The sequence below is a fragment of the Falco punctatus genome (genome assembly GCF_963210335.1).
Source record: "Falco punctatus genome assembly, chromosome: 3".
NCBI classification, from domain to species: Eukaryota; Metazoa; Chordata; class Aves; order Falconiformes; family Falconidae; genus Falco; species Falco punctatus.
In genome coordinates, this window is record NC_137582.1 from 90987476 (window position 1) to 91001252 (window position 13777).

Sequence of the window (13777 nt, forward strand, 5' to 3'; positions counted from 1 at the left end):
GAGGCAAAGAGCTGGCCACCCGTGCAGGGCCGGTTGTGTCCTTCAGGTACATGCTCCATAGGTGTCCACACAGGACAAACACACTGAACCAAAGCTTACGAAGGAGTGTGTGTGACCAGGAAAGCTCTTCATGGAGGCCCCCAAGGCATGTTTGAGCACCTTCTGACCAGTAGCTGGAATTCTAATGTGAATATGTGAAAATGGGAGAATAAGAAAAGACACACTACAGTTCTTTCCATGCAAACCTGGGCCCTCAGGCAGTAGCAGTTTGATACAACACAGTAAAAGCTACAGCAGCCCAGCTCACAGAACAAGGAGCGTTGAAGAATGTGAGAACAAAGCTGCTTACTGTTTTTAGATTATCCCATCCTGCTATAACATCCTCAGATAAAAAGTTCTTTCTGAGTTTGGAAACTGAAAGCCACTCCAACCATCCAGCTCTGCATGTACATGCCTGTGTTTCAGCAGAACAAAACACACTGTTAAGGGTAAAGCAGCTCAGTTTCCTTTTCACAGAGGGTGCTTCTGCTGCGCTGTGCTCTGTCACTTAATATGTACAAATTTGGGATTTCTATTATCCATCCCTATGACCTTTACAGATGCCAGATGTGTTTCTTTACTGCTCATCAAGTCTATTATTCAATAAAGAGTAATAGCTTCTTACAATTGAATTATATTTGATATTGTGCATTATGATTGTCTAACAGACCATGAATGTTCCAGCAGACAGATTCTGTAGTTTATTCACCTGCCATAGTAAAAAGGTAAGTATGGAAGATCTATGAGAATGGCCTGTGCATGTACCACGGGCCTTGTGCCATGACCTGCAGAGAATGAAAATTAAAAGCTGACCCTCAATCATCCTTTAAATCCTACCAGCTGGCTAAAATCCATTTCTGAACATCTGATTACTCTGGGGTCTGACTCACAGCCCAGCAAATATGTAATTCCTGACTTTTCCTCTGCCATGCCCACCATCCAACCTCTAATTCATCTCAGCACTGCTGCTCTGAATGCTTCCATCAAAATGAAGTTTTAGCAGAACATGCTTTCTCCTCAGAGCCCTTCTCCCTTCCTCCACATGTATGCTTTAGTCCCTATAGTTTGACCTCAGGTAAAAACCTTTGGTCTTACTGAGGTACAGAAATAGATGTGGCTGTGCTTGTACGAGTTATAAACCACACCAGTCCTTGGACTCTAGGAACATATATCTGCATTTTGGCAGATCAAAACACCTTTCAGTACGATTTTGGTCTTGAAAAATAAACAGAAAATTTTGGGTTTGTTCTTACATGGAAAATTTCCACTTCAAACCTACACACACACACACACACACCCCCCGGCAGATTTAATGATTGCAGCTGTCTTGGAATTTAATTATTTTGGCAACATCAGATGGTCACTGTCCATGAGGAACTAACCTCTGTTGCACTGCACAGACACTGTAGTGAGTTGTTGCATATATATTATTCCTTCAGCAGTTAGCCCAGTATCCACTTTTCCCTCCACGCCTGGTGGGAGTACTGTGTCACATTGCTCCATGTGTCACTCATAGTACTTCGTAGGTAAGAAGAGAAACAGCTAGGTTTTTGGGGGCTGATGCACATTTTTGCATTCCTTGGTAATACAAGTCTCTTTCCTCAACTATATCCATGGATGATCACTAACAATGAACTGTGGTGGGAACTGCTTGCTCACTCCCAGATCAGTGCACCATAACTAGGTCTTATTTCCCAGTAATATTTTGGGACCTTTAGCTTCACTTGGCTCTGAGAATCACCTGATCTGATGTTACAGCTAGGTTTATTAAAAATGAATTGTTTTGCTGGATGTATTTGTAACGCTGTTTTTCCTCAGGTTTTTGCATTTGATTTTCATTTGGCTCTAGTTACTTAATATGGCCCAATCACATTAATGTGTAAATTCAAAAGAACTGCATGAGACATAGATTTAGAATTGAATTCCAATTGCTTTGGTGCAGCCTTGTAAGTTACGGAAAAGGCTTAAATAATTCATTTTTTTTATTAGGTTTTCCTTCAGTAAATAAAGATTGACTTGCTGAGGACAGAATACCAGTCTAACATTGGTCTACTCAGTGTTTCAAAGTGCAATGAATCAAAAGGCCATGACAAAAGGTAGTGACTCCAAAGATGACTCCTTGAAGGCTTACAGTGGGAGTGTCTCAAATGGTACAATATATATCACCAAGAGCTCAGAAATCTGTTTAGCTTCAGCTGGCAAGCTGGATTATTCCATGCCGTTTTGAAGTTTGTGGGGTAAGTATTTCTCCAAGTAAAATATAATTTCTAATTTGTATTCTTTAATATGGAAAAAAAGAGATATTATGTTTCAGAACTTTAAGGTAAGTATAAAACAGATATGTAAAAAGACAGCATATACAGTAATTTTACCTTGCCTTACAAATATATCTTATACTGTTTGACTGTCAAATATTTCTAGGTGTGCAAAATGTGAGCGTTTGTACACCACAGCTTTGAGTGGAAATACCTTTTTTTCATGGAAAATCTGGTGTCACATTAAAACTGTTATTTTATAATTATATGGGAAATTACATAATTATTTTGGGAAAAAAGGCACTTCTTTTTTCTCAGCCTCTCTCTCTGGAGAATGCAGGTGAGGTACAGTATGACAATTCACAGAGTCTGTGGTTCCACAGTCATGAGTGTCAGATGCCTCTCAGGTCACGTATCAACCATATCTGCTCCAGACTATGGATATGCTGCTATGCCTCCAACTTTAACTGTTTTAGAGATACAAGAACAGTATGCAACTTTCTTGGTCTCATATTCAAAATAGAGAATGACTGCAGGTTTCAGTGAATATCCTTAATGTGTCACATTAATTTGCATGTACAGGACTTGCACCTGACTGACTGAATGCAGCTCTATGCTGTGTCAAGCTGTACTGCCAAAACCCATATTTATGATATATATGCTTGTGCTTTTTCTCAACAAAAAGGCATCAGCAGAGATTAAATGTCTGAAATGGGACTACAGAAAAGAACCCCCTAAATCTATAGTTCAGCATCTAAGCAACTGGCTGGGTTTGCCGAGCAATTTACTTCCCTTACTCCTGTAAACTACAGGAATGCAACCTCCAAATCTGTGGCTGCTTGTACTAAGCAACAGTAAGAAGTACACTAAGTGTACAGTGCGTTGACTACATTTGATTTAAAGGTCCAGAACATGGTCCAGAGCAGCCACAGAAGGAAATGAAATATGAAGTTTGCATTGACTCACACATCATTCAGAGTCCTCTATATCACCATAGGGAAACTCATCTAGTCAGTGTTATGTCTATCATATCGAAGCATGGATGAAACTATCTATTTTCTAAAGGGCAAGTACAAAAGACTGTCTTGATGATGAGCTAGTATCTTGCTGAAAGAAAACAGATATGCATTCAGCAATAAATGGGTCAGGAGTTACAACATTTCTAATGATCACGAAATTTGTAGACTTCACATCATTCATTGGTCCAGCATCACAATGAATTAGCAGTTTCTGGGTTATTGACAGTACTTTTTAAAACAAGTGCTATGTATGACCATTACACAGTCTTATTTCTGTTTGCTTCAGACAGCACCAGTTTCACAATGGGCTCCATCAGTGCAGCAAATGCAGAGTTTTGTTTTGATGTTTTCAAAGAGCTGAAAGTCCACCATGCCAACGACAACATCTTGTATTCCCCACTGAGCATCATTGCAGCCCTGGCCATGGTCTATCTGGGAGCAAGAGGTAACACTGAGTATCAGATGGAGAAGGTAAGTTACATAAATGGATACAAACTCCTTTTGATCCTGTTCAACAAAATGACAGATTATTCACTTACATCTTTGGGACTTTCTCCAGTTGAGGGAAGAAAGCCACATAGTCACGTTTGGCCCTAGATTCAAACCTGCCTAGAAAAAGAACGACATTCCAAACCCTGAGGTTTGGATCTGGAGCTGAGTTTTCACTTCCCATTGCTTTTCCTCATGAACAGCAAAAGCAGCCTTTGGTTCTTATTAAGAAAGAGCAGCGCTGAAGAACAGTCTCTTGCTTCAGCTTATATCATCTCACAGAACTGATTTCTTCCAAGTGGAAAGGACAACTTGTAATATCAAAAGATTAAACGTTTAGAAAACAAGAGTCACAATTATAAATGCAATATGACATGGTTGTAGCTGGTTTATAGACTGAATACCATTAACTGGAAAAGAAGGGAACTTAACTGAGGATCATAGTTACACATTTTCAGTGTGGCACTTGCAGTAAAAAAACTGGTTTAAAGCTCACATGAAATGTCTCAGTTCATTTATGTGCTAATCAGACCTCGTTGGTCCAAACCTATAGTTTCAACACAAATGTCAGTGACTCTCAGTGGACTTCACGTAATTTCTTCTACTACTACTTTCAATTGCAGGTTCTTCACTTTGACAAAATTGCAGGACTTGGAGGAACTATTCAGACCAAGGTACAGAAATCTAAGGTACATTTACTTCTCTTTCATATTTTTCCCCTGAGAATAGACTGTTCTGACTGTGTTTGAAGTAAGTTTGACACCTTCCCAAACCTTGTTAATGCTCTTGATTTAAGAGATGTAAGTTAAAAAAAAAACAAAACCAAAACCAAAAATCAGAAAAAGAAGACAGGCTGCACACGTTGCACCAGAACAAGTGACAGGACAGGTCAGGATGCTCTGGGCACCAGGCTACCTTCTTGTGTAGATGAGCATCTGCTCACCTGCAAATGCTGCTGGGGGACAACACTTGGAAGAGGCTCAACATCTGGACTCGGGGTGCTGCAGTCAGGCTTGTAGCTGAGACTCCAAGGTGGGCCGGGAAGGTGCTTCAGCAGAAAAAAGCCCAGAAGCCTAAAAGGCTGGAAAACAAGCACACTCTTCCAAAATCTACAGAGACTTTTCCAGCATCCAAGTCCCACTGCTACCCCAAGAGCACCATGAGGGGCCCCAGTACCTTGATACCACCTGTGTGCTTTTCTCCATGTTAATCTGCTGCTTCTGTAAAGATAACACAAGCCATGCTCCTTGGTCTATCCCCATCCACTTGGGATCCACAAGCACAAGGTGGGACTTGCAAGGAACAAGATTTAAAAAAAAAATAATTAAAAAATAAAGGTAATATCAGTTAGAGCATTTAGTGGCTGGTTAAGCATTTGGAAAGGAGCAGTTCAATACAATTCTCATAAAATGAAATCCCAGCCACTGTTTATCGTTCTGCATTTTTCTTAACAGGCTGTTAGATGTGTCACCTGGAACACTATTTGGGGGGCACTAGACAGTTGATCCATTTTTTCACTGTATTGTGAGATACTTCCTGATTCACTTGTTATCTTGCACTCCTCCCATCTGCAGCTTCAGCAGAAAGCTGCCAAGAAAATGCAAGCAGAAGCTGGGAACTAGAGGCTACACATCAATGATAACCTACCAGTTGCAATCATTGACACCTGAATTTTTCTTGTCACCTCACTCCTAAGGCATACGGTTTCAGATTAATCCCTGATGTTTTCTGCTTGTTGTCACCTAGAATGAGTGTCATTACATGCTATGAATCAATTGTACATCATTATTTGTTTACATTGAACATCCCTCCCATGGAGCTTTTAGACTGTAGTACATGTTCATTTGCAAATGCCCAAATCCTGTCCATTTTCCCATGTTATTTGTACCTTACAAATAATTCTTTTCCTAGCAAAATAAACTAACAGCTATACCTTTTTTTCTTCTTATCAACAACTCAGTGTGGCAAATCTGTGAATATCCACATACTGTTTAAAGAGCTGCTCTCTGATATCACTGCACCAAAAGCCAGTTATTCCCTCCACATTGCCAACAGACTCTATGCTGAAAAGACATGTTCAATCCTACCGGTGAGTTGTGCATTAGCATGACTTCTTGCTAAACTCTGTCTAAAACTGTAATCCAGGAGGACTAACCAGAGCCAGTGATCCGTTAATCCAGTGGTCTCCCCTGATGTGGACTTCCATGGCTTTTGCTTTTGCCATAGCCCTGACAGTTACTGGAATGGAAAGCAGTTCCAGGCAAAAAGATAGCCCTAATTAAAAATGAATGGAGTTATAATCAAAACTATTTAGTAATGTAATTCCCCAGTCCCTGCTTGCTTCCCCAAAGCCTGTTCATTTTAATAGGTCGTTTGATTGGGGTTTTTTCCAGGAAATAATTTGACTTTAGCACATCACTTCAAAACTTCACCTCACCTCAAAAACAACTTTTGAAAGTGTAAAAATCTTTCATTTGATACTTTCAAAACAAAAGATAAAAGTGTTCTAAATCAAAGAAGTGTCTTATTTTTAAGGAAAAATGCTTAAAAAAAATAAAAAGTGGGTGGACATAATGATAATAAAACACAAACCTGAAACTCTTTGAAACTCTTTTTGGATCAGGCTTTCTTCAAGATAATATTTAAACATTTCTAATATATACTCTAAACTGTTGAAGCAATAAAAATGTCAGATCTGAAAATGTCATGGATCAGAATAATTTTTCTGGCCGAGTTTTAGCAGATTCTTCCAGGAAGTAAGCAACGAGAACAGCCTAACCATGGCATCACTATAAAACTCCTTTTAGCTATATTTTATTTCACCTTCATACTGTTTTTAAAAAATGACTAGTTTGGTGGCTACAATTGCTGTCTTTACAGATCTACTTAAAATGTGTGAAGAAACTGTACAGAGCAGGTCTGGAACTAGTCAACTTCAAAACAGCATCAGATCAATCCAGACAGCTCATTAATTCCTGGGTGGAAAATCATACAAATGGTAAGGTCAGACAAGATTCTGAAATATACTTCCCTCTCACAACTGTATTTGAACAACTTCTGGAAATACTGAACATTAGAGGATAAACTTCCTCCTCCTTTCCCCATTAATGGATGTTTCCTGTGGGAAGGGATGACTCTATTGCACCTGTGTGGCAGTGACGGTGTTTTAAACATATCTGGTAGAGGCAGAGGTGCCAGGACATGCACACTTCATACGCACACTTTTTGTGTCTGGAGAGCTTAACTCATGCAAGGTTAGTTCCAGCCTCTCTAGAATATAGTTATAATTTTACAAGGATGTGCTGGATGAGTAAGAAGTGGACTGCCAGGGGAGAAAGTAGTGCACACACTAGGCTGACAGTGGGAAAGGAATGGTTCAGGATGTTGCGTACATTTATTGTGCTGAGGTGGGAGGAATAACAAGAGTCAAGAGTGAGAAATGAGCGCAGTGAGGAACACAAATCTGTAGTGCTGTTCTACACTTCCCTCTGCTGTTCCTTCTTGTCTATATAAATCTTTTTCCAAGCAGAATTTCCAAGAAATATTCCCAGGGATGTATACTACTCTTGAACCTACCTGTCTTCTTGCAGAATGTCTGGCCAGGTGCCAGCCAGTCTGTATAAAATCATCCTCACGAACATGAATTCCACATGCAGATGTTTGAAGAAGAGGAAGTCAAGTCAAGCAGCAGTGTGTTGATTGACCTCTAAAATGCAAGGTGACTGCTATGAAACTTACCCCCCTCTGCCCTGCTTCTTCCTTAAAGGACGGATTCAAGATTTCCTTAAACCAGGCTCTGTTGATCTCGATACTATGCTGGTCCTTGTGAATGCCATTTACTTCAAAGGGATATGGAGGACAGCGTTTAAAGAAGACAACACTCGGGAATTTCCCTTCAGTGTGACAAAGGTAGGGGGACACAGACACCGCTTCTGGCCAGGAAGCCAGTGTTAGCTTGCACGGCCAGCAGGCCGGGTGTTACACTTACAACATGCTGTGGTCACCGGCCAGGTGACTCAGCAGGGCCCCTCAAGAGCTGTGTCTCATCAGAGAACACCAGCAGACAAGGGGGGAATGGAGACACAGCTCTTCTTCAAAAGCAACATGCTTGAAGATTGAGTCCTGTCCCTTATGCATTTGCCTGCTTAAGGAAAAAATTGCTCCCCAGTCACGTCGTCTCACATTTCTCTCTCTGCAGCAAGAAAGCAGACCTGTGCAAATGATGAGCCAGAACAGCACCTTCAAAGTGGCAGCGGTGGCTGCAGAGAAAGTGAAGATCCTGGAGCTTCCGTATGCAGGCGGAGAGCTGAGCATGTTGGTGCTGTTGCCTGATGACATCTCTGGCCTGGAGCAGGTATGGCCCTGGCCGGGAAGCAGAAGAGTTGTCATTTGAGTGGGACTTGGCTGCCATCATCCCTTTTGCTGTCCATTTACATGCCGGCTGCCCACAGCACGGCTGTGCTGGGCAGGCAGGGGAGTACCAAAGCCCCCCAGGTGCCCCCAGGTGTTCAGGCAGAGACTGGCCCCTTAGGAGGGCCTTGGGCTCAGTCTAGTAAAATGAACATAAAGGACCATAGTGCTGCTGTAGCCCTGCAGAATAGGATGTATGTATGGGCACATTATTTTTTTTTTTTGTCATGGGGAGGTAATTTCACCCATGCCCCATATAAACTGTTGTGGAAATACTGCTAAAACTAAAGAGAATTAGTCATTCTTTGCAGGAATCACTAATTTTATTTTATTTTTTTTACAAAATAAGTATTATTAAACATCATAAATAGGCTGCTTTCAAAAATTGCTCTGATTATGTCAGCATGGAATGAAAAACAAAGTTAAACAAGCATAATCTCCATTAAATATTCTTGATTTTGAAATGGCAAAACTGATCTAGCTAAACTAACTGATCAATACCACTTCATCAGTTAATACAATGTAATAATTTAAAATTAAGTTATCAAGGTATTAGCAAATTACCTATCTGTTGCTTAGGAAAGGGAAAAAGTGATGCAGCCTGCATTATATAATCCATTAGTCTTATTTCAGCTATTTTTTTGAATTATGTTATAAAGTAGAGATATTTAACAGGTAGATGAGTTTGCATTTGTTACGTACTGTCAACTGCAGGTAAATTTTCATGGCCTTTTTTTGCAATTTCTTTCACAAGCTGAACTAATTTTCTTGGCTATGAAACTGTTGGGTTGTGCCTCATGAGATACAAGATTAGTCGGATAGAAAAGGATGTGTGAGGTGGGTAAGGAGCTGAATAAAAGGACAGTGACACAGGCAGTATTGGAGAGGCAAAAAATAAACTACAAAAGGGATGTTGATAGGATATTCGCGTACCAGGCATTTCATTCCCTGCCTCTCTTTGCAGCTTGAGAACAAAATCAGCTTTGACAAACTCATAGAATGGACCAGTCCCAATGTGATGGAAAAGAAGAGAGTGAAAGTGTACCTCCCACGCATGAAGATTGAGGAAAAATATAACCTCACAAGTGTCTTGACGGCCTTGGGTATGACCGACCTGTTCAGCCCTTCAGCCAATCTCTCTGGCATCTCTTCAGCAGAGAGCCTGAAGGTGTCTGAGGCCGTCCACGAGGCGTACATGGAAGTCAGTGAAGAGGGCACCGAGACGGCAGGCTCGGAGGGTGTGCTGGGAGACATTGAACAGTCCTCTGAGTTTGAAGAGTTTAGGGCTGACCACCCATTCCTTTTCTTAATCAAACACAATCCAACCAACAGCATTCTCTTCTTCGGGAGATATTGTTCCCCCTAAAGAAAGAAAGCTGAAAGTAATGCTTACCTTCCCCTCAGAAACAGACCCCCTTTACTGTAGTATTGTAGTATCATCTCATCTCTTCAATATCTTTTCCAAGTGGAAAGCCTAATCTAAGAAATGCGCTTTGTGGAAGCTTCCATTGCAGAGACATACCTCCAGGTGAGGAAACAGCAGCAAGCACGATTACTCCTTTCCCTTCTCAGACTGGTTTGAGGATTGCTTGAGCTGAGCACAGACAGCCAACAGAGAACAGAGGCACCCACCAGCCAGGAAGGGCCCAAGTGATTTTCACTTGAGAAACAAGTTGCAGGTAGGGTTTCAAGTAATCTTTTGGAGTCCTTGATGTAGAAAGCCGTGGGTTGCACTCATCCCATTCTCCAGCAGCATCCTTCTCACAAACCCATGTTGTTGTTCCTGAAACATGGGGTTTGAGATCTCCAGTCTGGAGGAGATGCTTGTGGATAACATTCAGATATGCAGGTTATTAACTGGTACCTATGTAAATTCTAATTTTCTTTACTTAGCTGTTGGGAAATGGTGTAGACATCCACTATCACAAGAGTTGTTCTCTCACCATGACTTCCTCACTTAATTTTGAATTTCTTGCAGAAGTTCTCAAAAGTCATGGAGAGTCTCCCTTCCACTTCAGAGAACACAAATAAAACTAACTATCTGTAGGTGCAGTTGTGCCTTCTCACAGAGTGTAGATTCACAGCCTGAGACATGGATATCCAGATGGTCCAGATGATCCAGAAGTCAGTGAGAACTGCCAGGCAAGAGAGCTGTCTGGATTCTTGTTTAAAACATTGGAAGACACTTCAAATTTGAAAACATTGTGATTTTTGTGAAAAATCCTGCAAGTGATATTAAAGAATCTGATTTCTTCATGGAAGTTTTGTGAAAAAACACAGCTTTCAAAATAATCTGTCTCTATTGAGTTAGCTTATGAAGTAAACTTGAAGCAGTCCCTGGAAAGCTCTCAGGTGAAGTTCAAAACCAGAGTACATTATTCTTCTACGAATGCAGCTGGGCTTCTTTGTTCCTACATCTCTTTTAAAAAGAAGGCTACACCTTTTTAAGAAATACATGAGAATCTTAATACTGTCTCTTTTTCTTCCTGTGTGTTGGTTGCCGTCTGCAAATATGGATATATTGGCTCAGTACTACGTCCTGTTTTCATTCTAATTATATGCATACAATTGATTTTTTTGGTTAATGTAATAAAAGAAAATCACAAATGCTTGTCATGAGAATTATATTAATTTTCTGGACCACAAGCCCTTGAAAATATTGTTAGATTGGTTAACTGTTGTGAATAAAATGGGATTGAGTACAAAATCCTATTTTTAGAATGAATGAAGCATGTAGATACAAAGTTTCCTAGGCATTTATGAAATGCATACATGTAGAGTTGGATTCCTCTCTGTACTGCAGATTACCAAAAAATAGCCCAATGGTATACTAATCTATTCTTATGTATTTTTGAGTACAATTGTAATGGATATTAAGGATGCACCGACAATTAATCTGGTAAATATTTCAAGGAACAACTATTCCAGCACCTCTGCTATTTCAAATGAAGAAATAATCTGAAAATCATATAGCTCGAAAGGCATAAGAAAGAGTAAGTAGACTGAAAACTATTAGGCAAAGGTTTTCCCCATTGAGAGTCTTGAGAGGAAGAACTCTTTTTAATATTGGCTATTTCCACATCAGCACATAGTGTGGTATGATAAAAGCAGATCTGTAAAGGGAAGCAGCTGGTGCTACAGGTCTGACATCCACATTATTTGAATATCATCAGGATATTTGTGATACAGACTCATCTGGCTTTCCGTGGTAAAACCTGCTATTTTACCAAGTATACTTTAACTTTTGTTCTTTAGAAATGAAAGCAGTGATACGAACAGTTCCAAAAGATGCAAAATTTCAATATCTCAAGGTTTATCATAAGCATTTTATCTTTTGCACCTTTTGTAGCCAGAAGCAGTTGATCCAGTCTGTTAAATTTAAAAGCCTGTACACCTAAACAATAAGAAGATTTGAAAAGTTACACTTGCAAACTAGCCTTCCTATGATTATTAAACTGGAAAGCGCTTAAAGTACAAATTTATGTCTCAGTGACCAATGCTGTTTCCTGAATGAAAACAAAGGTCAAAATGAAGGAATAAGAAAAAAGCAAAGGAGCCATAAGGTTTACAAAGAAGTACAAAGCTTCCCCTTTCTCAAAAGGGAAAACATCAGGCAGCAAATTCAGCAATACTGGATCAAACCTGTAACAAAGTACCAACAGCTAGGACCTGGCCTTGGCCACCACGGACAAGGTAGGGGGCACAGTATTTAAACGGCAGTGGAAGAGCATTCCCCATAAATGGTGTGGCAGACCTGGCTGGTGGGATGATGACTGCCTGCTGTGGCCTCTGAGGTCTCTAAAACCCTGGAGAGATTTGGGAGAAGCAGCCCTTCCTGTGCCCCAGAGAGACGGGTCTGTGGCTCAGCCTCTCAGTGCTGTCACCCACCAAACCAGCATGCCGGAGAAAGGTGCAGGTGCTCCAGGAGCAGGGCTGGACCCTATGCTCTGCCTCAGCACCACTGCACTCTCACCTGGCAGGTTTCATTTCCCAGGCACAGTTCTGGTTCTCATGCCAATAGGCATCTGAGAGTATTTGCTTTAAAAAAAAACAAAATGCCCCAAATTTTAACAATAATAAAATGCTCCAAAAGTTTTTATTTGAAAAAAGGACAAAAATAAATAATTCTTTAAAACCTCCTTGTTGCTACTGGCATTTTTGTCCTAGCCTTCCGGAGGCTACTGGCATTTTTATTTTCTGAAGAACTGAGACCCTGTTTCTCTGACAGACTACTGTGCAGCACCAGATGGAAGGCTCAGCAGGTTAATAACACAAGGAGGGCAAGGCTGAAAACTGAAACATTCTGCACCTCTTGGTGCAACTAACACACCTCCTGAAAGCACAAAGAGAGGTCCAAGGGCCTCTCGGTATGAGGCAATGTTGCTCCCTGTACAACATGGAAATTGTACTCCCCTGTGGGATTTGCCATACACCCTCATCCCAAGTGCCTCATCTACACCGCCGTACTTTGCACGTTAATGTGCAATAATCCTGCTGTCTCTGTCTCCCTTGAGATCTTCCTCTACATATAACACAGAATCACAGAACAGCTGAGATTGGAAGTGACCTCTGCCCATTGCCTATTCCAAGCTCCCCCCTCCAAGCAGGGTCAGCAAGAGCAGGTTGCTTGGGAGCGTGTCCTGCTGGGTTTTGAAACTTTCCAAGGAGGGAGACTCCACAGCCTCTTTGGGCAATCTGGATTTACCTCCCTCCCCAGAAATAAACACATTTTCTTATGTTTAAATGGAATTTATGCTATTTCAAGTTATGTCTGTTTCCTCTTGCATGTTCACTGGAGAAAGTCTGGCTCCATCTTCCTTTCACTTTCCCATCAAGTAAGTTATGCACATGCAGAAGTTCCCCCCTGCACTTTCTCCTCTCCAGAATAACAAGTCCCATCTCTTTGCCTCTCCTCTCCTGACAGATGCATTAATCACTTCATCATCTTTGTGGTTCTTCTCTGGTCTTGCTCCAGTACATCCACATCTCTTTTGTACTAGAAAGCCCAGAGCTGGACACAGTGCTCAAGCTGTGGTCCCACCAGCGCTGAACAGAGGGGAGGGATAACCTCCCTTTACCTGCTGGCAATGCTTTTTCTAATGCAGCCTATGTTAATAACTTTCTTTGCCACAAAGATACATTGCTGACTCATGGTCAATTTGGTCTCCACCAGGACCCCCAGTTCTTTTCTGCGAAGCTGACACGATGGCATGGAGCTTCGTGCAGTGACATTTCTTCTTCTCTCCTTTTCTGCAGCAGTCTTTTCTTGCAAGGGGTGGCAGGAAACATGCAAGGAATATTAAGAATCTCAGCAGGCTACTAGTCAAAGGAGAGGAAGACTTCCTGGAAGTCTGTCTGTGTTGAAACAAACCAAGAGATTAGTTTATTCTGTTTTATGCAAAAGCAAAATGTTATTTTTCCTGGGAGCATGTGCCAAGAAAAGTGGCCTGCTGGGCACCCTTCCAGTGACAGTGGGAGGTAAAGTGACAGGCATGGTGACATGAGCACTGCTAGTCACAGGCTGCCATGAAGTGTCTTCTCTGTGGGGAGGGACCCTGCTAATTA

The 13777-nt window shown here is 41.2% G+C and overlaps 1 protein-coding gene across 3 annotated transcripts; it reads left to right on the forward strand.

Moving 5' to 3' along the window:
- Positions 1 to 2181: 2181 nt before the first annotated feature.
- LOC308059875 (ovalbumin-related protein X-like) lies at positions 2182 to 9578 on the forward strand (the record flags this gene model as incomplete). Of its 3 annotated transcripts, XM_080377827.1 has the most annotated exons (8): positions 2182 to 2276; positions 3600 to 3784; positions 4426 to 4491; positions 5763 to 5891; positions 6683 to 6800; positions 7569 to 7711; positions 8001 to 8156; positions 9177 to 9578. In XM_080377827.1, exons 2-8 carry the CDS (start codon positions 3617 to 3619, stop codon positions 9576 to 9578), a joined length of 1182 nt encoding a protein of 393 aa, XP_080233953.1. In that variant the 5' UTR covers positions 2182 to 2276; positions 3600 to 3616. The 3 variants fall into 3 exon arrangements, with proteins under 3 accessions (XP_080233953.1, XP_080233951.1, XP_080233952.1); XM_080377825.1 differs by lacking the exon at positions 2182 to 2276 and having other exon boundaries at positions 3559 to 3784; XM_080377826.1 differs by lacking the exon at positions 2182 to 2276 and having other exon boundaries at positions 3559 to 3784; positions 4426 to 4476.
- Positions 9579 to 13777: the final 4199 nt, after the last annotated feature.